Below are 27,646 nucleotides of genomic sequence, written 5' to 3' on the forward strand. Positions count from 1 at the left end.
AGATGTTTGGTATGTGAGGGGAGACTTAGGGCCCTGGGATACCATCACAGCACCCACTTCTTTCTTCTTTGAAATGCCTCCTGATTGCAAGGCTTTATTTGTGGCTTGCAGTGCCTTGAAATTAGTCACCATCCCACTCTTTATTCCTTCTTCTATTCTCTCTCCTAACTTGATGTCTGAGAACTTGTGATTCTCGATGACCATCAATCTTTCATAATACTACGGAACTTGAGCTCTAACAAAGAACTTGTTCATTTGTTCTTCTTCGAGTGTTGTCCTTATCTTTGCGGCCTCTGATCTCCAACGAGTAGCATACTCGCGAAAGGTTTCTGTCGGCTTCTTCTTGAGGTTTTGAATATAGAAAATGTCTGGCGCATTTTCTGTGTTGAACTTGAATCTGTCCATGAAGTCTGATGACATACTTACCCAATTTGCCCACTTTTTTAGGTTTTGACTGATATACCAAGACAAGGTGTCTTCTATAAGACTTCGCATGAATAACTTCATGCGAATTTGTTCATACCTACTCCTACAAATTTGTCGCAGTATGTTCTTAGATGCACCTTCGGATCACCAGTGCCATCGAATATTTTGAACTTTGGAGTTTTTTAACCCTCTGGCGGTTCCACATCTGGCTGAATACATAGTTCTTCATAATTCAGATTTTCAATACCTTTCCCACCTTCAACACTCTGGACTTTCCCTATGAGTTTCTTGAGTTCCTCCGCCATGTTTTTAATGAGCAGGTCCTTCTCAGTCGGTTCAGGTATATATAGGGTTTTTCGCGGAGTATGGGGTAAGGTTTCCACATATATCGGATTGCTTTGATGAGTTACTAGAACTTGAATATATGGGTGGTCGTTGGTTGAGTTTTGTGGATTGGGAGTAGGTTACAGTGCATTTTGGGAAGTGTGATAAGTAGTGGTTGCAGGTATTGAGTTTGATTATGGTGATGTTGTTGAGAGGTTTGCACTGCTGGTGGGTTAATGTTCTAGGGAGGCGCGGGATTATGATACTGGTGTGGTGCGGGAGGATTTGAAGCTATGGGTGGTGGATTCTGGTTTTGTGTGTTTTGTAGCGGTGTTTGGTTCTGGGTAGTCGAGTTTTGCTGGTTGATGTCGGGAACATTAAGAGTAGGGGAAAGGTTTGCAAGATTTTGGACCTGCTCAAGCTCACCATATAGTTCCAGGATTTTCTGCTCCAAATGTAAGACCAACTCATTCAGCCCGGGAGTGCTTCTATCATATGAAGTTTCAACATTTTCCGCCACATCAGCATTATCTTTCCGGATACCACTTAAATCATCCATTTTTCCTTTGCCCTTGCTTTTGCTTTTTGGGTCGCTAGGTGGAGGAGGAGATGGAGGACCTCTGGGTCTAGTGTGGTACGATGATGATGCCAGTATGCACGAACCAACCTTTGGGAATGGGAATAATCAAAAAGAAAGAAAAAGTAAAAGGTAACCAAGTTAGTAAGGTGAAATAAAAGAGTGTTCGGAATATTTAAACATGTTTCACAAAGTCTTGCAATAATTCACGTCCTAATTTGAGGGACCTCATTGTGCTTGAGGTAAGCCTAAGAGACACATAGACTTGGAGAAAATTGATGCCAACTTTGCTTCATTTCATTAATGCGAAAATAAGCCAAAACAAACTTTCACTAAATCGACAATAGTAATGAAGTCACTAATGGCATTAGGCCTTATTACATTGAAATATAATCTAAGCTAGAAAGCAGTAAAAAATATCATCTCCTAATCTACTTGGTCCCTGAAGGACCTTCTCCATGCTTGGCTCTCTTGACCCCATCAATCATGTTCCCCAGATCGCGCATGTCTAGCAATAAGTAAGCTTTTTCCAGCTTTTCTCCTTCATCGCCGTCCATGCCTTGACAATCCATAAGTCTCTTCCTTATCTTCCCTTCTATCTCCATCAGTCCTTGCTCCAAGTATTCTAATCTCTCCATTGACTTAGTGGCAATCTCTTTCCATTCCCTTATCGCCTCCATGTTTTCCTTATGTTGCTCCAGCTGCTTAGCTTCAGATTCGAACACCCTTTTTCATAGCCTCTTGTACTTCACCTGTGCCTCAACCACTTCATATATGATCCTATCCTTTAGATTGACTCCTGCCTTTACGTACCTAGCTGCGTCGTCTTCTAACCATGATAGATAGTAGTACATATGGCTGTCAAATGTTCATCAAAGATGGAAGGTCACCAAGTACTCTCCTCACATGATGTTTATCACAAGGTGCAAGGTCTTTCCACCAGTCAAGTAGCAAAGGCGGGATATTCTGGACCATACCGAACCTGGGGATTTCGTGCTTCATTTTCTGCAAACAAACAAAGGTTAGCCCTTTCCCCCTCCATATTTGACTACTTACGCAGTAATGATCAACATGTTGGCACATTTTCTCCAAGTGATGCACATAATATGATAGTGTCCATTGGGATTGTGAAAATCCCGTCGGAATTTTCACAAGGCTTTATCTAAGTGGGTTGTTACGTCAATGACGTCTCAATCGGTACTAGGTTTAGCATGATGCATGTATATTTCAAATTGGAGTGTGGTTTCTAGAAGGGTCTAGACTGGTACTCTCAAGTGGACAACTTGATAGGAAAAGGCACGGGACCATCGACTACACCGCTGATCGACTAGTCGACCGCAATAAGCCTTTCCAATTTAAAAGGGTGATTTGAGGAAAGCGTGGACACTCATCAAGCGCTACTATGTTGATAATAGGCACGGGTAGAGTATGATGTGGAGCATGATTAATGCATAAATAATAACACGTTGCCAAGTATTTTCATGATAAGAATACGTAAAAGCAGTAAATAACATAGTAAAGGTGAACATAAAAAGAAGAGAAAAGAAAAGAAAGACAAAAAGAGAAGTCAGTTTAGCTCATGAAAATGTGCGAGGACGTAATGAAGCAAGTAGGGAAATAAGGACGGAAGAATCATGATATAGTAATCTTAGACACGATGAAGGAAATGGAGAGAGATCATACATGTCATAGCAAATAAAGAAGAATAAGGGGAGGGATGTGCATGTCATAGCAATTTTAACAGATAAAAGAGAATAAGGGGAGGGATGTGCATGTCATAGCAATTTAAAGAAATATAGGAAAATAAGGGAAATAATCCAGATAAGTCAAATTCATTATAGTAAGAGCCTAAGTATATCTCCAGTAGAGTCTACATGCTGTCACGCCCCGTTTTCTCGCGAAAGCGGTCTTCGACATGTGACAACTCTTTTAAAGGGAAGTATTAAAAGAGAAGAGTCGTCACCTAACGATTTTTAAGGTGCGTTAGGGAACCTATTTGTAAATAACTCTGTTTGACTAGTCTGTGTCACCAAAGATCGGGTAAGGGCTCAAATTACCTCAAAGAAAAGGTGTTAGGCACTCTTCGAGGTCCACAACTGTGGCTCCCGGCCGAATTTTAAACTATGTGGATTATGTGATTAGGCTTGGTGATCGAATAAACAAAGCGAAATATAGAAGTCGAAGAGTCTTATCATAACACATGAGACTCAGTACAAATCTTTAATGACTACAAGGATACAACTATATTGGTCTATGTTAGATGACTAAGTGTAAATAACAAGTATATAAAGAAAGGGGGGTCCTAAGTTTTTTAGCCGAAAGGATCACCCCGTGCAACATAAATAATACTTCTCAACTCCTTTAAGGCAGGGGGTTGCTCATATTATTAAGCAGGCACAGACTATCATCTCCTGCTACCCAATTACTATGTTGAATTTATTACTTAAAGGCGCTCTAATTCATTTCTAAACCGTACCCTATGCGTGCACTACCCGTCCCATACCTGTGGTCCAAGAGGCTTTGGACCTCTATTTGGGTGGTTCCAGACTTTACCTAGGTTGCTCAAAATGAAAAAACTAATCGCGCATTCAAAACAAGTAGGACTGCACATAATGGGAAAGAGTGGATCATGTTAGCCTCCACACGTAACGACAAAGCACACAAAGAAGTTCCAGGCTACACAATAGACAATTTCAGGATTAAGACATATTTGAGTCGTTAAATTTTATGGGCATGATTTCTATATGATTCTAATTTCTGGTATCATGCAGGCAATAGTGCAATTTTTAGAGTAATGCTTAGGCAGGCTACATGCATTGTAAATCCTATAGGCATAATTTCTAATTGTTTGCACAATGAAACGTTCCCAGAATTATGAATTACCAGTTCTGATTTTATAGATGTGTGTCTCAAGAAGGTGACATTATCCTATATGCAGGATTTCTAATAGTTGATAACTTAGGCAATGAAACAGCCTTGAAAGTCTAGTATTAACAAAGTTTATCTCATAAATAATTTTTAAGCGAGTGACAACATCCTATAGGCAGGATTTCTAACCATTGACAATCAGACTTGATTTTATAACACTGTACTCTTATAGGCATGTCATCTAGGGGAGGTAGTGTAATGAAAACAAACAGGAGTAGTTGATTAAAAGATTGGTGTCCTATAGTCATGGTATCTAGATGGGAAGTACACTAAAAGTAATAGAAACAATCAACCAATTGATTATTTGAAGTCCTATAGGCATGGTATCTAGGTTGACAAAAAGCATATGTCATAAATCCACACTAGTAACATAGAATCGAGTATGGTAAATACTTGAACTAACTTGTTTGGACATTGTGCAAGTGAGATGTGCGTGATTCCTATAGCCATGATTTCTACTGATATGCAGAAATAAAGCAAGTTTAAACAAAGTAGCATATAAAGCATGTAAACCCTATAGACATGTTTTCTATCCTTTCATGCGAATATTAGAATACCCCAACCCCCTTTCATTAATCTCCCCATTATTCGTTATTACAAATTATTACAGGCCCAAATGATATAGTATAAACCTAAATATGACTAGTTACATAATGAAACAACCAAAAACTCAATAGAACAAACACAAGCCCAATGTAGAACAACACAGGGATGTCCCTAGGCCTTCAACGGTCTTAATCTTCGCGCAACAACAAACCAATATACCGCTTACCATAGCAACCTGAGTTCCATACTAAAACCCAACATGTATGGCCCAACAATAGGCCTACCAAATAACCTTACTTACTAAGATCAGCCATACTGGTGACAAAATGTTCATAGAATTAACTAAACAACTTAGACACTTAGTTCTTAGAGTTGTGGATAACAACAACTCTAGCCAAGACATATAAACATGATCAGGTTAGATTGGGAAGCACACAAGGCAAGTTCGTGTTCGTAGTTCTAGCGACAAAGTTTAAGAGTGACCTAACTTACTACGTAAGATAGTAAAGCATGATTCAGAGTCAACATAGGGAACCTTAGATGAAGGTCTAACAGATTCAAGCAAGAGGCAAACAAAGCACAGTCAACACATGAAAATGTTCATCATGAAAACCCCAAGGAACAAAGTAAAACAACCAGCTCAGGTTCAAGCAATTGCTTAATGGAACATGGGAAAAACCTTATCATGCTGAACATTAATCATAATATAAGAAACATGTCAATTCGCAGATGCAAGATAGGATAGTATTGAATCTAATACTAGTCGGCCATATGTGAGAGGAGAGACTAGTTATGAGGTTTCCTAAGGTCTCAAACAGTGTTGAAGAGCACAGGATTGCGTAAGTCCAAGCATACATTAGAACTTAAATAGCATGGAAACAGGCCTTAGCTAACCAGTACAATATCAGGAACTCAGGAGGTTGGGCAGAAATAACTTAACGAGGTCTGGCACATATGTATTGATTATTACAAAGATATAAGACAGAGCAGGGAACAAGCATTAGTTTACAAGTAGTAGGGAAAGCAGGTTTAGGCTAGTAACCTGATCAGGAGTTAACTCTAGTGAAACATTAAGTTATACATGAATGACTCAACAAGAATTAGAACATGACTCATCTCATCACACGAGTGCTGAACAAAGTAAGAAGCTAAGCTCAGAATAAACAATAATAATAGGCATTAAACATACACATTAGAGCAAATAGACATAAGAATATAGAATCAGGACAACATATGGGCAAATTCGCTTACTAGAAAGCATAGAGCCTCAAGAAGAACTTCAGAGTATACAATAGCGTGTTGATTCACAAAATCTCATAGATATAGATATGCAGAACAGGAACTCAAACGAAAGAAAATGGAATTGCAAAGGCCATAGGTACTTACCAGTTATAGATTAAAGAACAAGTAAATATGAAGAATAATTTCAGCAATACTCCAATGTCAAATTGCGGAACGAATAGTAGAACCCAGGAATCTCAGTGCGTCAGAGTTCTCAAGGGTGTCGAAAGAACCCCGGGTAGTGTGAGCATTGAGAAAAGTTCAATAATTGAATTCCGGTGGCCTTGGCTTTCAGTCGACCAAGAAATTGAGCCTCAGAGTAGTATAAGATGAATAAGAATAAGAGAGTAGTAGTAATTTTTCAATCGTTCAATGTCTGTCCCCAGGGGAAATTGGGGAGAGGGTTTATATAGTGTTGAATCAAGCAAGTAAACAAGGAAAGAAATCAAGTAAACACAAACAATAAGAGTAAAATATCGCATGCAATTAGTAAAGTAACCGGAAAGGAAAGAAATCAAACTCCAAACCCTAGTTAGGGTTTAATACTCAAAAATCGGACAACTGGTATGAAGAATCAGGACTTTCTTCATGTATATGGATGAAATATTATCCAAATCTCTAAGATTGAGGTTGATTCCAGTCCGATATAGAGATGGTATTTGCCAAAATTAGGCAAATACCTAAGTAATATCATAAAAATATGACCAATAGCGGAGAAACATAGATATGGTAAGCAAATTATGGCGGAATCCCATTATCAACGGGATTAGGAGAGGGAATTAAGGGAGAGGTGGCTAGGGTTCTTCAAAATAGAGAAAAGAAGAGTTGAGGAGATTTGGAGCGGCTGTTAGGTGGGAGATGAGGTAGGGTTTCCGAGTTTGGTTAATTAAAAAGGCTTGGGTGAGCGAGGGCCGTTGATCGTGAGAGATCAACGAACATGATTTAAAAGATGAACGGGGCGGGTCGATTAAAATAAGTACCGATCGGTTTATTAAAGAGTCATTTGGTTTTGGGCCAGGGGGAATTGGGCTAAGCTTTGGTCCGAAATTAGCCTTGCATTGGGATGGATTTTAAATACAATAAATTTTAAAACATATAATTTAATAAAATAGCTAAATAAATATAAAAATATTATTTATGCACTTAATATGTAAGAATAATAGGTGAAGGTTATAAAAATATAAAAAATTATTTTAACCTTGAAGAAAATGACAAAATGCAATTAATTGTAAAGTATATGCTATTTTTTGCAAAAAATGTGTAAATAGCTCAAAAATGCAAAACATATAATTATATGAAATGACGTAAAATACTATAAAACATGCATGTGAGTATAAATAATAAATTGTGATGATAAAATCATCCCAAAATAATTTGATGGGATATTTAATAAATATTTAAATAATTAAATACGAGAAAATCAATTTTAATCTTTAAATATTATAGAAAATTCTTATATGAATCCTGTAAATTAGGTAATAATGCAAGAAATAATATTTTGAAAGTATACATGATATTTATAAAAGCATGAGGGCAAAATTGGGTATCAACACTCACAATGGAAGGAATATCATGTCTTCAAATGAGAATAATAGCAACGTAAGAGATAACTAGTAACAATGACTTCAAATAATGAAAATTAACAATGAAAGAGAAACACGTACAATGACTTCAAGAAATGATAATCAACAATGAAAGAGATGGCATGTATCAAATAAAGGCAACAAGTTCAACTAAGGCATGAGAGCAATTTATCAAGTAGGAGGTAGAACAAGTGTTAAACAAGTCAACTAGGGCATCTAAGGATAGACTAACACAAACAAGAATAGATTGACTACGAGAATATAGAACATGATATGGCATTTCAATAAAAGCATGAAAATAGTCTAAGTAGCCTAAACCGGTCAAATATCACGTACAACCCGTGTACCCACTTGTCACCTTGCGCACACGGCTTTCACATAGCACAAATGAGTCAATCAATACCAATTCTAAGGTGTAGTTCCCCCACACAAGGTTAGACAAGATACTCACCTCAACTAGGCCAATTCAACACTCGGAAATAGCTTTTCCCTTAAAATTTGCCTCCACATGGCTGAAATCTAACCAAAATCGACTTAATATCATTAAACAATGCTAGGGAAATCAATTGCAATAGATAAAGCTAAGATCTTTATGATTTTCCCAAAAAGTCAATAAAAGTCAACTCGGGGCTTGTCCGGCCAAAACCCGGGTCCAATGGTAGATTCCGACTACCCACAACCGCACGAGTTCATATATGTGATTAGTTTCAAAATCCGAGTCCAAATCGACTCTCTAAACTCAATTTCTTATTTTGCAAATCTAGGGTTCAAAAATGAGAGAATGAGAGAATATGCCATTTTTGTAGGTGAAAGTCCCCTCTAGGGTTCATATATGTCATTTTTGAACCCTAGACTTGCCCACGACCGCACTAGCTTTCTGGTTTTCAATCTAACATACTCCGATACATTTTCGAAACTTACTCGAGCCCTCGGGGTTCCAAACCGAAAATCCACACAAGTGTAAAAATATCGTATGAACTCGCTCACGCGATCAAAACACAAAAATAAAATCTAAAACTACGAATTGAACTCTAGAACGCATGAATTTCAAAGTAAAGTTCAAAATTTCTAGAATTACAACTAAACGTACGAATCTTATCAAATCAACTTCAAATGATACCAAATTTTACAGGGAAGGTCCAAATACCACAATGGACTTATTCCAAGTCCCAAAATTAAATTTCAAGCTCGATTGCTAAAAGTCAACCTACAGTCAAACTTTTCAACTTCAAATTGCCAAATTTCGGCAAATCCACAGAACTCAACCTACGGACTTCCAAAATTAATTCCGGGCATAAGCCCAAGTCCGAAATCACAATACGATACTATTGGAGCCATCAAAACACAATTCCGGGTTCAAAGGGTTTGGTCAAAGTTTGGTCAATATTTTCTATTTTAAACTTCTAAGTCAAGATTCAAAGGGTTTAAATCAAACCCGAAAGCTTCCCAGAACGAAATTAGCCGACCTCGCGAGTCATCTAGAATATGAGATGGATCACCATAATACTTCTAGAGCATAGATACATAGAACAACAGATGAACCATAGATAAACTAGGTGGCAATGCTAGCTTGTAGGCCACCTCACCGATCCTCTCAAAGATCTCAATGCTAGCTAGGGCTCAACTTGTCCTTCTTCCCAAACCTCATCACACCCTTCATAGGCGAAACCCGGAGCAAGACTCGCTCTCCAACCATGAATGCAACATTATGAACCTTTCGATCCGCATAACTCTTCTGTCTAGATTGGGATGTACGAATCTGATCCTGGATCATCGTGACCTTCTCCAAGGCATCTCGCACCAAATTTGTGCCCCGACTCAAACCACCCAACTAGAGAATGACACCGTCTTCCATATAGGGCCTCATAAGGAGCCATATAAATAATCGATTGGTGGCTGTTATTGTAGGCAAACTCCATAAGTGGCAAGAACTGATCCCAAGCACCACTGAAATCCATAACACAGGCACGAACCATATCCTCAAATATTTGAATGGTGCGCTCGGACTGTTCATCCGTCTGAGGGTGAATGTTGTACTCAACTCAACCCGTGTGTGTAGCTCTTGCTGATATAAACCTGAGCCAACTGCTCTGAAGAATAAGTATTCATTGCCGTAATGAAATGAGGTGACTTTTCAACCTGTCCACAATCACCCATACCGCGTCAAATTTCTTCTAAGTCCGTGGGAGCCTAACAACGAAGTCCATGGTGACGCGCTCCTATTTTTGCTTAGGAATCTCAAGTCGCTGAAGCAAACCACTGGGGCACTGATCCTCATACTTCACCCACTGAAAATTTAGGTACCGAGCTACATACTCCACTATGTCTTTCTTCATCCTCCTCCACTAATAGTACCGCCTCAAATCCTGATAATCTTAGCGGAACCTGGAAGAATGGAGTACCGCAAACTGTGGGCCTCCTGAAGAATCAACTCACGTAAACCATCCACATTGGGCACACATAACTGACCCTGCATCCACAACACACCGTCATCTTCGATAGTAACCTCCTTGGTATCGTTGTGCGGAACCGTATTCTTGAAAAGTAAATAAGAGTCGTAATACTGACGCTCCTTAATACGATCATATAGAGAATACCGAGAAACCATACAAGCAAGAACTCGACTGGGCTCCAAAATATCCAATCTAACAAATCGGTTGGCTAAGGCCTGAACATCCAATGCTAATGGCCTATCCGCTGCCGGTAGATATGCTAAATTGCCCAATCTCTCCGGTCTTCGGTTCAAGGCATCGGCCACCATATTGGCCTCCCCAGGATGATATAGAATGATCATATCAAAGTCCTTAAGCAACTCTAATCATCTCCGCTGCCTCAAGTTAAGATCTTTCTCTTTGAACAGATGTTGTAGATTCCGGTGGTTAGTAAAGACCTCACAAGGGATACCGTACAAATAATGTCGCCAGATCTTCAATGCATGAACAATGGCTGCCAACTCCAAGTCATGGACCAGATAATTCTTCTCATAAATCTTCAACTGCCGAGATGCGTAGGCAATCACCCTATCTTCTTGCATCAACATTGCACCAAGGCCAATACGTGATGCATCACTATACATAGTATAAGACCCCGAACCTGTAGGCAACACCAACATTGGGGTCGTAGTCAAAGTAGTCTTGAGCTTTTGAAAGCTCCCCCCACACTCCTTGGACCATCTGAAATGATCACCCTTCTGGGTCAATCCGGTCATAGCTGCAGCAATAGATGAGAATCCCTCTACAAAATGACGATAATACCAGGACAAACTATGGAAACTCTAAATCTCAGTAGCTGAAGACGGTCTGGGTCAATTCTGCACTGCTTCAATCTTCTTCTGATCTACCCATATGACCCAAAAATGCCATCGAATCAAGCCAAATTCACACTTTGAGAATTTTGCATACAACTTCTTGTCTCTCAAGGTCTGGAGCATGATCCTCAGGTGCTGCTCATGAACTTCCCGATTGCGGCGGTATACCAAGATGTTGTCAATAAATACAATAATGAATAAATCAAGATAAGTTGGAATACACTGTTAATCAGGTGCATAAATGCTACTCGGAAGTTGGTTAACCCAAATGACATCACAAGGAACTCGTAGTAACCATATCGAGTCCTGAAGGTAGTCTTCAGAATATTTGAATCCCGAATCTTCAGCTGATGATAACCTAACTGCAAATCAATCTTTGAGAACACTCTAGCACTATATAGCTGATCAAATAGGTCATCAATGCGTGGCAATAGATACATGTTCTTCACCAACCTTGTTCAACAGCCGATAATCGATACATATGCGCATAGAACCATCCTTTTTCTTCACAAATAAGACTGGAGCACCCCAAGGCGACATACTAGGCCAAATAAAACCCTTATCGAGCAACTCTTGTAACTGCTCCTTTAACTCATTCAGCTCTGTTGGGGCCATATGATATGGTGGAATAGAAATGGGATGAGTGCCCGGCAACAAGTCAATAAAAAATTCGATATCCCTATCGGGCGGCATGCCTAGAAGATCTGCTGGAAATACAGCTGGGAAGTCTCTCACCACTGGAACTGACTCGACGGTAGGAATATCAGCACTGACATCTCTCACAAAGGCTAGATATGCATCACACCCCTTCTCAACAATCTAGCGAGCCTTTGGAAATGATACAACCCTTCTAGGAACATAGTCTAACGCACCCCTCCACTCTAACCGTGGTAAACTTGGCATAGCCAACATCACAATCTTGACATGACAATCTAGAATAGCATGATATGGTGACAACCAATCCATGCCCAAGATAACATCAAAGTCTACCATACTAAGTAACAATAAATCAACTCTGGTCTCAAAACCACCAATAACAACTAAACACGACTGATACACACGGTCCATAATAATAGAATCTCCCACAGGCGTGGACACATAAATAATATAACTCAAAGAATCACAAGATATATCCAAATACAGAACAATATAAGATGACACATATGAATAAGTGGATACCAGATCAAATAAGGTTGATGAATCTCTATGGCAAACTGAAACCATACCTGTAATGATTGAATCTGAAGCATCTGCCTCCGTCATACTCGGAAAAACATAGAATCTGGTCTGGCCTCCCCCTCTAGGGTGACCTCTACCCGCCCGTTCGTCACCCCTAGTTGGCTGTGCGGGTGGAGTAGAAACTAGGGCAGCAATTATGGTCTGATAAGTCTGCAGACCTGATTGAATCCGTGGAGCCTAAGTAGTCTGTGGAGGTGCACCACTCTTGAGTCTAGGACAGTCTCTAACCATATGACGTGTATCACCATACTCAAAGCAAGCTCTCGGTGGGCGTGGCTGCTGGGACTAGCTCGGGCCTGATCGGCTGGACTTACCACTAAAGGCACCCCGTGCTGGAGGTGCACTAGAAAGTGACTGAGCAAAATGTGCAACCTGAGACCTCAGAACAACCAAAGCACCACTAGAAGCTGGAAGTGCTGAATGAAATGGACGGCTTATATAGCATCTACATGATGGGCTGTAATTGCAGCGTGACCACCACTAAATCCTCTTGTACTACGAGGCCTCTTATCCTCCATGTGCTCTCTCTCATGACCCCGCATACCCTCCAACATCCATGCAATCTCTACCACATGATGTTATGGGGTATCTGTCTCCAACTCTCAAGCCATGATGAACCTAATACCATAGTTGAGTCCCTCGATAAATTGACAAACTTGCTCTCTGACTGTAGAAACCAATGTAGGTGCATGTCTTGACAAATCACTGAATCGGACAATATACTCCGATACTGTCATAGTACTCTTGCGCAACTGCTCAAACTCTGCACGCCATACATCCCGAAGGGTCTGAGGAACAAACTCTCTCAAGAATAACTCTGAAAACCGAGTCCATGTAAGTGAAACTGCCTCGCCTAGGCTACCCTCATCGTACACTCGCCACCACTGATATGCCACTCCGGATACCTGGAAAGTAGTGAAATCAACCTCGCTCGTCTCCGCAATACCCATGGTGTGGAGAATACTTTGGCACTCCTATGAGAACCATATGCATCCTCTGAAGCTAAACCACTGAAAGTAGAAGGGTGATACTTCTTGAACCTCTCGAGCCTAAGCTCCTCTTCCTTAGATGCTGCTGCTGTATTGATGGGCTAAACTGAAACAACAGGATGTACTGGTATAACCTCTACGACCTGATCGACCTAGACCCGCTGCTCTGGGGTACGGACCACGGGAGTCTATGCTGCTCCCCCAGCCTGAGATGTGGCGGGTGCAAGAGGAATGAACCCCGCCTGATCTAAGATACCGAACATGCTCAAGAACTGTGCGAGGGTCTCCTGAAGTCCAGGGGTGGCAATAGGTCCCTCGAGTGCTTGTCCCCCAACTGGAGCTACTGGTTGCTCATCTATCACAACTCGACAAGTGCTATGATTGCACCACGCTCCCCTCCTTGGTTTCTGCCCCAGCCCCGGCCTCTCGCGGATCTAGTACGGGCGCGAGTGATTGATCGTCGAATCCAGCAGTGCGTGTCCTCACCATCTGTGAGAGAATATAAACTCAAAGATTTAGTTTTCAAAGGTAACCAATTCGCATGATAAAGAATTAAAGAAGTAGAGTTTTCCTAATAGTTCTGTAGCCTCTCGAAGATAAGTACAGACATCTCCGTACCGATCCGTAATACTCTACTAAACCTTCTTATGACTCGTAAAACTTATGAACCTAGAGTTCTGATACCAACTTGTCACGACCCCAATTTTCTCTCCGTAAGATGTCGTGATGGAACCTAGTCTCTACGACTAATTAAGTCTAACTTTTAATAATAACATGGTAGAAATAATTATCAAAATACTAAAACAAAGCTGAATAACTAATATAACCTTCCGAAAAATAGAATCTCATCAATACACCCCCCAAAACTGGTGGAACGGAGTCATAATCTCTACAGAGTTAAACTAGAATATCTACTACATCACTGTCTGAAAGTAAATACAATAGGGAATAAGAATAAAGGAAGGTGACTTTGAGGCTTGCGGATGCCGAGAAGGCATACCTTGAAGTCTCCGAAAGTCAGCTAGCAGTTGATCTCTAACGACTCGCACGAGCAGACGTACCTAGATCTGCACAAAAATGTACAGAAACGTAGTATGAGCACACCACAACGGTACCCAATAAGTATCAAGCCTAACGTCGGTAGAGTAGTGACAAGGTTAGGTCAAGACACCTACTAGGATATAAATAAACAACATGAAAATATAACAAGGATAAATAATGGAAAGCGGAGAAATAACTTATACGAAACAATTAACAGCATGAAGTAATACCAAAATTTTAAGTATGGAAATAACATAAGGAAATCAGTTAAAGAGAACCACAATGATCATATACGGACCATAACTGTCAAAAATAAGGAAGAACAAAACAACAAGAATAATAACGAGGTACCACCTCGTATACAATAAGAATCACCACCGAGGTACCGCATCATGTATATATATCAAGAATCACAAACAAGGTACCGCCTCGTATTCAAAATTCATAATCTCAATCACAATCCTTCCTTATACTGCTGCGTGAGCCTTACATTTGAAATAGGTTGTGAAAACAGGTTTTCCGAAATAACTACACTCACTTTATCCCACCTTATGACGCCGCGTGGCTTCATGTAGTTCCCCTGCAAGCAACACGCACATAAGTCCCACCTTATACTGCCGCATGTACATTAACAACTTGCCAACAATAACCAGTATCAATATTTTCACAACAATAGACCACGGCTTCACCGCAACATGTACAAGAATATTAACAATAACAATGAATTTAAAATTCTCAACAAGAAAATACCTTAACAATTATCAACTTTGCTCCAAAATGATACGGCTTCCACAACTTCAACACCAATAACTCAACAATAAGAAAGATAACGTGTAACTACGAACTAAACACAAATAACTCATAATGGAAGGAATAACATGGCTTCAAATGAGAATAATAGCAACGTAAGAGATAACTAGTAACAATGACTTCAAATAATAAAAATTAACAATGAAATAGATACACGTACAATGACTACCCACGACTCCACGAGTCCATATATATGATTAGTTTCAAAATTCGAGTCCAAATCGACTATCAAAACTCAATTTCTTATTTTTCAAAAACTTAACAAAGTTTCATAAATTCTTACTTTGATTCACATGATTTGTGTTAAAATCTAAGATATGTTGATGGAATATGATTAGAAATAGATTAGAATCACTTACCCAAGGTTTGTATGTGAAACTACCCTCTCCAAATCGCCTCCTACCGAGTTTAGGATTCAAAAATAAGAGAATGAGAGATAAAATCCTGACTTTCAGCCCTTATGTTCAACTGCAGTTATCGAAATTGCGATATGGGTTTGCAATTGCGAACCCTCTAAATTCCCTCGCAATTGCAGCACTGACAGGCCTGGGAAGCTCTTTGCAATTGCGAAGATGGGTTCACAATTGCGAGCCCTGCTGCCCTCGCAAAAGCGACATATTTGTTGCAAATGAGAACTACCCAAAATCCCATACCACTTAGCAATTGTGAGCCTGTCATAGTAATTGCAACACCTGAGGCCCCTGTGCTAAGCTCGCAATCGCAAACCTGGTGTTCGCAAATGCGACACAAGAGGCTGCTACATACTAATTTTCTGGTTTTCAATCCAAAACACTTCGATACATGTCTGAAGCTCCCTTGAGCTCTCGGGACTCCAAACCAAATATCAACACAAGTTTAAAAATATCATCCGAACTCGCTCGCACGATCAAAGTACCAAAATAACATCTAAAACTATGAATTGAACTCTAAAATGCATGAATTTCAAAGTAAAGTTAAAAATTTCTAGAATTACAACTAAACGTTCGAATCTTATCAAATCAGCTCCAAATGACACCAAATTTTGTAGGAAGGTTCTAAATACCATAACGCACCTATTCCAAGTCCGAAAATCAAATTCTGATCTTGATAGCTAAAAGTGAACCTACGATCAAACGTTTCAATTTTAAATTGCCAAATTTTGGCAAATCCACACAACTCAACCTACGGACTTCCAAAATTAATTCCGGGCATACGCCCAAGTCCGAAATCATGATACGAAGCTATCCGAGTCATAAAAATACAGTTCCAAGTCATTTTCACAAAGGTCAAAGTTTGGTCAACATTTTCTAATTTAAACTTCTAAGTCAAGAATCATAGGGTCCAAGTCAACCCAAAAGCTTCCCGGAATGAAACTAACTGACCCCGCGATTCATAAAACTATAAACACACATGCGTAAAGAATAAAAAAGGGTAACAAGGAACAATTACTAAAAATGACCGATCGGGTCATTATAAATTTCTAGGCGATCCAAGTCAAGGCGCATCATGTGCGCTCTATGAGAGTATATTTGGTCGCGCATGGTGTTAACTTCTTACTTAAGTAGAAGATGGCATGTTCCTCTCTTCCGGCTTTATTGTGTTGTCCCAATGTACATCCAAATACATTATCCAAGACCGACAAGTATAACAAAAGTGGCTTCCCGGGATCGGGAGGAACAAACTATGATGGATTTGACAAGTAATCCTTAATTATGTTGATGCCTTTTTGACACTCTTCTATCCATTTTGTAGATGCATACTTCTTTAGAAGCTTGAAGATAGGTTTGAAAGTTACTGTAGACTAGACCATGAAATGGCTGATGTACTTCAGCCTACCCAGGAAACTCATCACAACCTTCTTGCTCTTGGGAAGTGGAAACTCTTTAATGGATTTGATCTTTGAAGGATCCAGTTCTATCCCTTTCCTGCTTACGATGAAACCTAGCAACTTTCTAGCAGGGACTCCAAATGAGCACTTTGCGGGATTTAACTTCAAACTATACCTCCGCAAGCGTTCGAAAAACTTCTTCAGGCCATCCAAATATTCTGAACTCTTTCAAGACTTGATAATTACATCATCCACATATACCTCGATCTCTTTGTGAATCATGTTGTGAAAGAGGGTTGTCATAGCCCTCATGTGAGTGGTGCCAGTATTTTTGAGGCCGAACGTTCACTACTAGAAATTATACCTATTACATCGGTTATTTAGCAACGGTTATGTAACCCTTGAAATAGATGGTCTATTGCAAGGGTTACAATCGTCGTAATAGCTTATTGTGCATATTAAGACAGTACTATAACTAAACCGTCACAGTAGTACCATAACCATCGCCACAAAGCCGTCTAGGGAGACAGTTTGGTAAAATAACTCTGTGGGGATTGTTCTTTCTAAAAACTATTATTGGAACGATTTAATTTCCCTCCAATAATTTCACTAAACCCGCGAATGCTCATTTTTATAATTAAAAAGTAATTCCATAATCTAAAGTATACGTATCAAAAAGTGGTCTTCGTACGCCTTTCTCTTCATTGAGAACTTCATGAGAAAAAACCCTCAAGTGAATTGACGGCTTCTTCAAACCCACATCCGGTAAAGGATTTTTCGACCAAGTCTACATATCGTTCTCTAGAACAATAGGTGTGCAAGATTCTCTCTCCTCTATGGCCTAAAAGTTCTCTGTCTCTAGATTTACCATTCAAGGTTTCTTGGACAAGCTTACAAAATACACAAATGGGTTTCTATGAAGTCATTGTTTTTTGTTCTAATTTATGTTTGATGTTTAATTTTAGTGTTGTTTAAAGTTTGTATCTCAAATATGGTGAGGATTTGAGAACTCCGTGAAAAATTCTGTGATAAAAAATTAAAGAAGATTGCTTAAATTTGGGGTTTTAGTAAAATTGGTGTTTGAGAACCCGAGTTTCAATTGTTTGAGCCAAAATTTTATTCAAAGTTGATTTTGTACTAAATATTGAATTTACTGCTATTTGGAAAGACATTAAAATGACAAATACCCTTTAAAACTCCATCGTTAATGTCAACAAAGTTCTAAAACTTAAATAGAAAAATTCAAAGCTGGGAGAGTTAGAGAAAATTGATGTTTATATCTTGGGATTTCACTTTTTTGGTTAGTTTTCTGGTAACTGACTCTTCTGTTCTAAAATGGGTGTTGAGGGGTATGTTTGAGAAATGTACTGTATGTGTGTTTTCTCTAAAACTGTTCCATGTGGAAGGAAAGATTTTATTTTCTTATCTTAATGATTGGTGTGACTGGAGAAGAGAAAAGTATATTAATGTTAATCCTATTAGTGTTAATTTTAAACATTTGGCTGCAACTTTGTGTATGAAAATGCTATTATTTTCCACATAAGAAATAATAAACAAGTTTTAAGTATCGATGTACTTTTTCTTCTCTATTCAATTCATGATTTTACACTGTGATTAGTAGTGGCCTTAAAATAGAAAATAGTTCATGGATGTATGATGAGAAAGAAATTATTAGCTGATGTGATGCGTACATATGGCATTTTTATGTATCAACATTAACTTTTCAATTGTGAACTAGAAATTTTAAGGCCTGGGAAATGAGTAAATTCGAACTTCCATTGTGTTTTTAAAAGAGTGTAGTATTCAATTGTCTACTTGTTTATAAGTGCATATAACTGGTACTACTTCTATGTTGATACATGGGTAATTGAAGTTTATCTCAATATTGAACAGAGAACTGTGGGAAGTTCAGTTTTGTCTATACTTCAATCTTTTTTGTGTCTATCTATCTAACTCTTACAGACCAAAAATAACCAAAATAAAATTTGAAAGTAAATCATGCTACTTTATTACTATTTTAAATTTTGACTGATGAATTATATTACTTTTAAAAAGGAATTGATGAATGCAATTTCAAATCTTTGCAGCTCACTAAAAGTGGTGTGGTCATAATATCCAATATCATAGTGTGTAGATGATACTATGTGAATCGCCTTGCTTCAGCATCTCTTCAAGCTATTGTGAAAGACTCTACAACGACTTTCTTGTCATCTAGATTGGCTTGTTTTTGTGAACTTATAGGAGCCTCTATCAATTTAGGTAACTTGACATTGTCTACATAGATCTTATTTCTTGTTCTTGAAAATTCTCATTTTTTTCCTTGATATATTTTATGACTTACTAGTTTAGCTATGTCAAATTGTTGGTGAAAGGCATATGAGATAGCTATGTCAAATTTTAGTGTCATCCAATTTTGCAAAAATATTTATAACTAGTTTGAAAAAGCACACTTGAATAATTATTTGTTGTTGGTTTGATGGTACATATCGAAGAAAAACTTACTGAAACATAGTATTTCCTTAATTAAATAATTTTATTATATTTGAAATCTTCACATTAGTAGAATTTGACTGAACGAGCTCCAGTGAAGTAGATAGCGATTGATAAGCATGATATATTTTTTTCTAGAAGTGGGAAGCCAGAACTAAATGCATGACTGGATGAATAGAGGTAATATTGGGGAGTTGGATATGAATCAAGGTTCCTGAATTACCTTTGGTGATACAACAACATATTTGAATACTACAATTGTGGCTTACTAGAATTGGGATATACTAATTCGCGAGTGTATATGATTTTAAGCATTCTGAAAATTCTTAACTTCTAAGCATTCTTATGTATTTTGGTCATATATACTTGAGTAGGAATTCTTAAATTTAAGGTGTACATTTAGGTACTTTACTGAAATTTCATGCATCCTATAGTTAGAAACCTGCATATTTTTTAGTTCATCCTAATATTCGTCTCATAACCATTCCATCAGTCCTATAAATTAACAGTTACATTAAAATGGGAATTTAGTAGTGTCATAACATTCTGAATCATATACATACAGAGATTTACAAGAGGTTCCTGTAATTCCTGCAATGGCATAATTGCTTTCATTTTCCTATTATTAGGAGATCTGTTAATGAATTTGAACAAGAAAAAGTTAAGCTTTTTACTTTTGTTGACCACAATAAATAGTTCCATGAGCTGTAACTTGAAAAGAAATGAGTACTACTTGCACAATAACTAACAAAAATATTCATGTTAATATAGCCAAATTCACCTAGTCTCAAGATAAAAAATGTGCTAGCAACATGTTCCATTTGTGATGCTTTTACTTACCATAATGTACATGAAGTTAAACTCTATTTCTGTATCTTCCTTTTTGTTGTATAAACTAGCCACGAGTTATAGCTTTCCTTGCACTTAGGGTATCACTAGAATTAAATGTTTTTGTGTCTATTGATTTGCTTGATGTTTATGCTAAATGCGGGTTGATGAACGATGCTTTTGGGGTTTTGATTCCATGTCTGAGAGGAATAATGTTACTTGGAATTCAATGGTTGCTGGGTATGTTCAAAATGGGTTATATGAGGAGGCTATACTGTTAGGCTACAAAAATCGGGGGTTGATCATAACCAGTTTACACTTTCTTCTATTATATCTGCTTGTGCTGCATTGTTAGAAGGGAACTAGGTGCATGCTATAGTACGAAAAACTGGTTTTGGTACCAATCTTTACGTGGCTTCCTCTCTTGTAGACTTATATTATCTTCAACTAATTAGGTTATAGAAAGAATGTGTGTTTGAATTATATGGGAAGTTGGTTATTCTGAATGTCCTCCCATTTGTCTTATATGAAATAGAGCTACATATAATAATGTACACAATATCAATAGATATTATATTCAAATTTAAATTATGATATCTCTAACAGTTTGTTTGCAATTTTCTCTTTTCTTTTTAATTGTTTTTCCTACCCTCTAAATATTGTTATGCCTTTTAGATTTGTAGGTGAAGAAAATGAAAAAATAGGAGATGAAAGCAGTGAAGACCTTACTTAAAGAGCATTGGTTGATCTACACCTTCAGACGTTCTAGGACTGTTCAAATTTTTGAATATTTTGCAAACTTATATATATGGTAACTCTTGAATTGTTAGCCAATATTTTATATTTTCTCTTATATATAGATAATACTAGTTGGATATTTTGGATTATGATTTTGTTGATGAATATAGTTTCCTTTCATGGTTTGTATAAATTTCAGCAGATTATATTTTACTCCATTACAATAGCTCGTAAAAATTATTGCAATAGCTTGTAATAAGTGTTGCAATAGCTCGAAGAATCGTTGAAATAGCTTGAAATAACTATTACAATAGCTTGTAATGACCATTGCAATAGCTCTAATAACCGTTTCAATAAATAAGCTAAACTATTTCAACAAACTGTCCCAGTAGGTCTATTCTATCGGTTTTGTGCCGTTACAGTAGTCGTATTGCAACAGTTCATAATAGTTGCGACTGCTTTTAATAATCATTGTAAAAGACTGCAGTAAAACTATTGCGATAGATACATCTATGACCACGGCTCTAAAACTGTTGCAAACAACTGTTGCAATAAACCAATTGCAACGCCTTAACTTGCAACGGAGCCAAAACTGCCTTAACTTGCAACGGAGCCAAAACTGCCGCAATAGGACTATAGCAACGGTTTCTCTTTCTTTGGCAACAGTTTTACTGATGTTGCCATAGGCCTGTTTTCTAGTAGTGGACATGACTCTGTAGCAGTAAACTCCCCAAGGCATAGTGAACGTTGTCTTTTCTACATCTTCTTCGTGCATCAGGATCTGATGGTACCCGGCGAAACAATCCACGAATGATTGCAGCTCTGAAGCAGTTGTCTATGAGAATGTGAATGTTTGGTAAAAGGAAGTCGTATTTCGGGCTGGCCTTGTTGAGATCTTGATAGTCCACACATATCCTGATCTTCCCATCCTTCTTTGGTACATGGATGATATTTGCCAACTATGTGGGATAATTGGTGACCCTTACCACGTTTGCTTCTATTTTCTTGGTTAATTCATTTTTTATCCTCAAACTCAAGTCTGGTTTGAACTTTCTGGGTTTTTGTTTGACTCACAGTCTAGCGGGATCGGTAGGCAATCGGTGCAAAATGATTTCGGTGCTTAACCCTAGCATGTCGTCATATGACCATGCGAACACGTCGATGTACTGTCGGAGGAGTTCGACCAACTCTTATTTTTTCTCTGCATCTAGATGCATGTTGATTCGGATGTAAGAAAGCATTTCTTTTTATTTCATCAAAAGAGGAACGTCTGAGTGTTCAAAGAGGCGAATGACAAAAAAGTACAGACACGGTTCAAGCCTCAATTGACTGTGGGCTCTAGTGTTGATCTGAGACCCGTACTCGAAACGCTCTCTAGCACAAATGATTTCTTCGCGAAGCTACCAGTACAAGTCTTCTCAGTCGGAGGCTGATACCCTATGTCGGCTCTACTTTTCTGCCCATTCAGCTCAATCGGCTCTGTTATCCTGTCTGATCGGGCTCCCAGCCCGGTTCCTGGCCTGTATCCGTACTTCATCATTTCTCTCATATCCATTTTTGATCTTTATGATGACTGCATTCCAAGATTCTTCTCTCTCTCTTCTATTTCTATGGTCTTTATAATCTCAATTGCGTGGAAAATGGCCCTATCTAATCCCTCTACATGTTCTAGATAAGCATATTGGCTTAATTCACCGTGGATTACAATCTCTTGACAACCTCATTCGAACTTCATGCGCTGATGTAAGGTAGACGAAACTGCCCCTACCATATGTATCCAAGGTCTTCCTAGCAACATGTTGTATGAAAATGAAATATCCATCTCTTGGAATAGTATGGGAAACTCAACTGGTCCAATTTGCAGAGCTAAATAAATTTCTCAACTCTCACATGACTTTCTTTTACTTCTCTCATATGGGTACCCAACTCTTGTAGGGTAGAGAGCGGGCAGATATTTACTCCTGATCCTCCATCAACAAGTACTCGGGACACCACCTTATCTCCATATTTGACAGTGATGCGTAAAGCTTTGTTGTGATCCACGCCCTCTATAGGAAGTTCGTCTCTTTGGATAGTGATCATATTTGCTTTGACCATTATCCCGATGGTTGCTGCCAGTGCCTCCCTGGTGGTGTTTCTCGGTACGCTCACCCCACTTAACACTTTCATCACGGCATCTGTGTGATTGTTAGAACTTATCAGTAGATCCATGATTGATATTTGTACCGAGGTTTTCTTCAACTATTCCTCCATGGTGTATTCTTTGGTTGACATCCTCTTCTAGAATTCTGCAGCCTCCAGATCGATTATATTTTTTTCTGAATCAGTTCCCTTCTTGAATTTCCTCGGTTTACATCCTCAGGAGAGTAACACCTCCCTGACCTGGTCATTCCATGAGCCACTATGGAATCTATCATCTTGGCCTTCCTTCTCTGTTGATATGTCCACGGGACTGTCTTGTATTCCCGATCCTCTTCATCCCTGATGGTAGCAGTAGACTATTTCTGGTATGTCTGGACCATCACCGTAGGTTTTAACTGTACTGTGATCATTGGAGTCCTTCTATGTGGGACCCTTCCAGCCTCAACGTTTCCTATTATGACGATAGTTCCTTTGAAGTCATACTCTTCATCCAGTATGATCATATTAGATCCTTGATTTCGATGGTTTGGCAGTGGGTTGTAGGTCATATTGGGCAGAGCTGGGGTGCACTAAATGGCTCCACTTTTGATCAGTGACTTAATTTTATTTTTTCAGTCTAAAGCAATCCTCGGTATCATGCCCCAGTACGTTTGAGTGGTACACGCATCGTTTGGTTGTATCAAAGTATTTTGAGGGATACTCGGGAACCCTTCCTTCTACCAGATGTATCAAACCTGCTCTCCTCAGTCTTTCAAACAGTGTAGCCAATGGTTCAACAATCAGGGTGTAGTTTCTGGGACCTCTCTCTTCAAATTTTGGGTGAGGTCGGGCTGCATAGGTGGGTCGGTTTTGATGAGTGGTAGTTTGAATGGAGTGTATGGTCGTGGTGGGTTTGGATTTGTATGGGATCGAGGTGGGTTATATTGAGGTTGAGGATTGTAGTATGGTTGTGTGTTGTATACTGGAGCATAAGCAAGTGGGTGTGGGGAATGGGTGTTTGGAGAGTAAGAGGTATTTCGATGATGTGGATTGGACTGGTAGTAGGGAATGATTGCTGATACCTCTTCATTTTTCTTATTTCTGCTACCTATTGATCCTGATTGGATTGCTTTGCTATCTACTTGCAATGCGGCCATAGATTGTACCTTGCTAGACTTTATACCTTCCTCTAAAAAGTCTCACATTTTGACAAGTTCAGGGAATTTCTGTCCCATCATGCCCATCATTTTCTCAAAGTAGATCCTTTCTTGAGCCCTGATGAAATACTTAGTCTACTCACTGTCATCTAACGGGGGTTGTGCTCTTGCAGCCTCTGACCTCCATTTACGTGCATATTCCTGGAAGGATTTGAAAAGCTTCTTCTGCAGGTTTACCAGTGCAAACCTATCAGAAGTAATTTATGTGTTGGGCCGGAAGTGATTCATGAAATCCTCCGCCATATCCTGCCACTCCCTCCATTTTTGGGGATCTTGGCGAGTGTACCAAGTAAGTGCTTCCCCTGTCAAGCTCCTTATGAATAACTTCATCCTTAACTTCTCATTTCTTCCTACTCCAACTAGCTTATCACAGTAGGCTCTCAAGTGCGCATGGGGATCACTTGTCCCATCAAAGATATCAAACTTCGGAGGCTTGTACCCTATCGTCATGTCCACATCATGATGGATACACATATCCTCATAGTCTAGATTTTCGCTCCCACGAGCGACCTGAAGATTTTTCGTTTGTTTTCTCAATGCTCATAATTTCTCGGACACCGGTTCCTCCTCCTTATACATAGCTTCCATTTCCATTTCGGCATATTGATCGACTTCGTAAGGCATCCTGACCGTGACATGTGCTGTGAAGGTGAGTTCTGAAACGGCATATATGGGAGGAACATATCGCTCATGTGCAATTATATGTGCTGCGGGTATGTGTTAGTTTTAGTTAGTGGTGAAGATGAGTCCGTCACGATGAGGGGTGTGAACTGTGTTGGTGGTAACTGGTGGGTTTTGCGGCATTTGAACATAATTTGGTATGTAAGGAGTGTGTATGAGAGGGTTCGGTAGGGGTTACTGGAGGTATAATCTGGGTGTTAGGGACTGAAGTCAGGGTATTGCTGGCTTCAGGAGTAGTGGAAGGAACGTGGTCAGGGATAAATCTAGAGAAGGAAAATGGGGTAGTTGCGGGAGCGTTGTCACAGACAGATGTTCCAATTCCCAAATGTGTTGTAGTTCCTCCCTCAAAGATTCCATCTCCTGGGCCATCTTGGCCACATGTTCATTATTCCTCGTATCATCCTTCTCTTCTGATCGCCCCAGGCTATCAGCTATTACCAGAGCGTGCTCGGTCGGGTTATCTCTCGCAGACATCTTCCCTTTCGATCTAAGGTTGTATAGCGGTTCCGCTAGTTTTGGGTCAACTTAAACAAACTTTCTTTTGGAATAATAAAGTAAAAAGAAAAAGAAAGAAAAGAAAAAGAATAGAAGTCAGTTTCAATATTTGCACAAGTAATAGGCACATGGAGCAGTTAGTTCACGTATTCAAGCAAGCGCGTTTTCCTAAAATTTGTGGGACCTCTCTTTGCCTAAGGTAGGCCTAAGTCGCAAATACTTGACAAATAATTAGATTTGACACATTCATATCCGAGGCAAAGTTTGGGTTTCATTGGAATTATTTGGATTGTAATAGGCGGGAGCAGAAGTTACATAATTGTTTCCAACATTCATAAAATTACATGGGCTCAAACATACTTGCCCTTAGGAAATGAGAATGTTTGTGGTAAAGGTACAAAGTGGGGAAAGGGGTGAAATCAACCAATTTTTAGTAACCATCCTTGGAAAAGTTCCCCATCTCTTCTTCTTCTTCTTCTTCTTCTTCTTCTTCCGGGTCTTCTTCAAATTCTTCTTCATCATCATTGAACTCAGGTTCTTCCTCTGGATCTTCCTCCCGTTCTGTCTCAGACTCAATCTGGATACACTTAACTACTCGGTCATCATCCTCGGTGGGTGGCAGCATGTGATCAATTGACCCCGGGACCACCTGGCGGTGCATGTAGATAGTCATAAGGAAGTGTGGAAAGATCCCATGATAGATTTGCAAAGCCTCCACTGCATCCTCCAGCCAGGCTATTCCTTCCCTGCTTGGTCGGGTTAGCTCGTCGTCTTCATTGATCCAGACATAATATTCTAGAGTGCACCACGAATCTTGACCCATTGGCATTGTGACTAGATCATTACATTCCTCTTGAAGCCTCCTTATTCTTGGTATCGGTATCTGCCCATTGTATTCGTCCTCATACAGTGATGTCCTCGTCCAGAGAGGTACATCCTGAATCAACCCGAACTACCTAAGAACTCGTAGGGGTGAGTATGGATGGATTCCCTCAAGTTCTATCATCTCGATAAAATACTTCCGAGGAGTCCTTAGGATTGCCCTTTCGCCCAACCATGACAGCTTCCAATTGACCCATTCTTCACTTAAGTTGGTCAACATCTCTCTCCACTCTTCATGTCCATGCGAGGAGACCCAATGCCTCATCCTCTCATTGTGAATTTGAATCATGTTGCTAATGCCCAAAAAGTAGTCAAATGTGGCCTATTGCTGAAAGAAGTGCTCCGTAACCCAGATTTGAAGCAGCAGGTTACAACCCTTGAAGAAGTCATACCCCCGGGTAGGGGTGTACATAGGTCGGGTTGGTTCAAAATTTTCAATTATCAAACCAAACCAATGGTTTCGGGTTTTAAAATTTATAAACCAAACCAAGCCAACAAAGTCGGGTTTCTCAATTTCGGTTTTCTCGAGTTTTTCGGATTTTTTCCCGATAAAGTCTTCATAGCATAAAATATGTAACTTGTGCTCCAAATATTTCTTAAGTACTAGTAAAATACAACTATATATTGTGTTTTTCAAGAAACTAACACAATAATATGAGATAAGTCATAACATTATACTAAAATATTCAATAACAAAGATAAAATAATAAAATTACATAAAACAAATATTGTTGATTAATAAGCTACAATGAAAATTAACATAATCTAAAAATACTATATAGGCCATGCTAAAATAAATATAGCTAATAAGTACTAATATTAGTTACATAACTAAGCACAAAAGAAAAAGATATACTAAGTTATGCATTTTCATTATAAACCAATGTAAAACTAAAATAATTATCCAACACTATCGGTATTCCTAATATTGAATTGAATTTCTTTTGTTAGCATTAGTATTGATTTGAACTTTGTTTGAGTTACTACATTTATGGGCTATACAATTTATTTACCATTCAACAATGTTAAGTCTAAACTTGAAACAATATGTTAAAAGATAAAACTGTGAAAAAGTTTTAATGTATGAAATATTTTTAAAAATTATAGAAATGTACTATCGGGTTGGTTTGGTTTCAGTTTGACTTTTTTAGTTAAAACCAAACAAAATCAATTATGGTCGGGTTGTATTTATCAATACCAAACCATATCAAGTTTTTTTTCTAGTTTGATTCAGATTATCGGTTTGGTGTGGTTTATCGGTTTTCTTTGTACAACCCTACCGCGGGAACATGCGAACAAGGCTCTGAAAATCTCTGCTAACACCATAGGTACCAAA

The 27,646-nt window shown here is 38.8% G+C and overlaps 1 protein-coding gene and 1 long non-coding RNA gene across 2 annotated transcripts; one reads left to right on the top strand and one right to left on the bottom strand.

Annotated features, from left to right (window-relative positions):
• Positions 1-2,058: 2,058 nt before the first annotated feature.
• Positions 2,059-10,426, bottom strand: LOC138901786 (uncharacterized). The gene is made up of 2 exons (XM_070189578.1): positions 10,068-10,426; positions 2,059-2,185 (listed from the first exon to the last, which is right to left on the bottom strand). The coding sequence occupies exons 1-2, from the start codon at positions 10,424-10,426 to the stop codon at positions 2,059-2,061; spliced, it is 486 nt and encodes a 161-aa protein (XP_070045679.1).
• A 7,048-nt stretch (positions 10,427-17,474) lies between these two features.
• Positions 17,475-21,107, top strand: LOC104111873 (uncharacterized). The gene is made up of 3 exons (XR_689830.4): positions 17,475-17,671; positions 18,946-19,117; positions 20,852-21,107. It is a non-coding gene; the product is annotated as an uncharacterized lncRNA (long non-coding RNA).
• Positions 21,108-27,646: the final 6,539 nt, after the last annotated feature.

Source organism: Nicotiana tomentosiformis, chromosome 11 (genome assembly GCF_000390325.3).
Source record: "Nicotiana tomentosiformis chromosome 11, ASM39032v3, whole genome shotgun sequence".
Taxonomy (NCBI): domain Eukaryota; kingdom Viridiplantae; phylum Streptophyta; class Magnoliopsida; order Solanales; family Solanaceae; genus Nicotiana; species Nicotiana tomentosiformis.

Excerpts from the sequence above, each read along its gene's own strand:
- LOC138901786 (XM_070189578.1), bottom strand. The coding sequence starts at position 10,426 with ATGGTGGCCGATGCCTTGAACCGAAGACCGGAGAGATTGGGCAATTTA. Across the intron at positions 2,186-10,067 it reads CAGGAGGCCCACAGTTTGCG|CCATATGTACTACTATCTAT; the intron begins GTACTCCATTCT and ends AACATTTGACAG.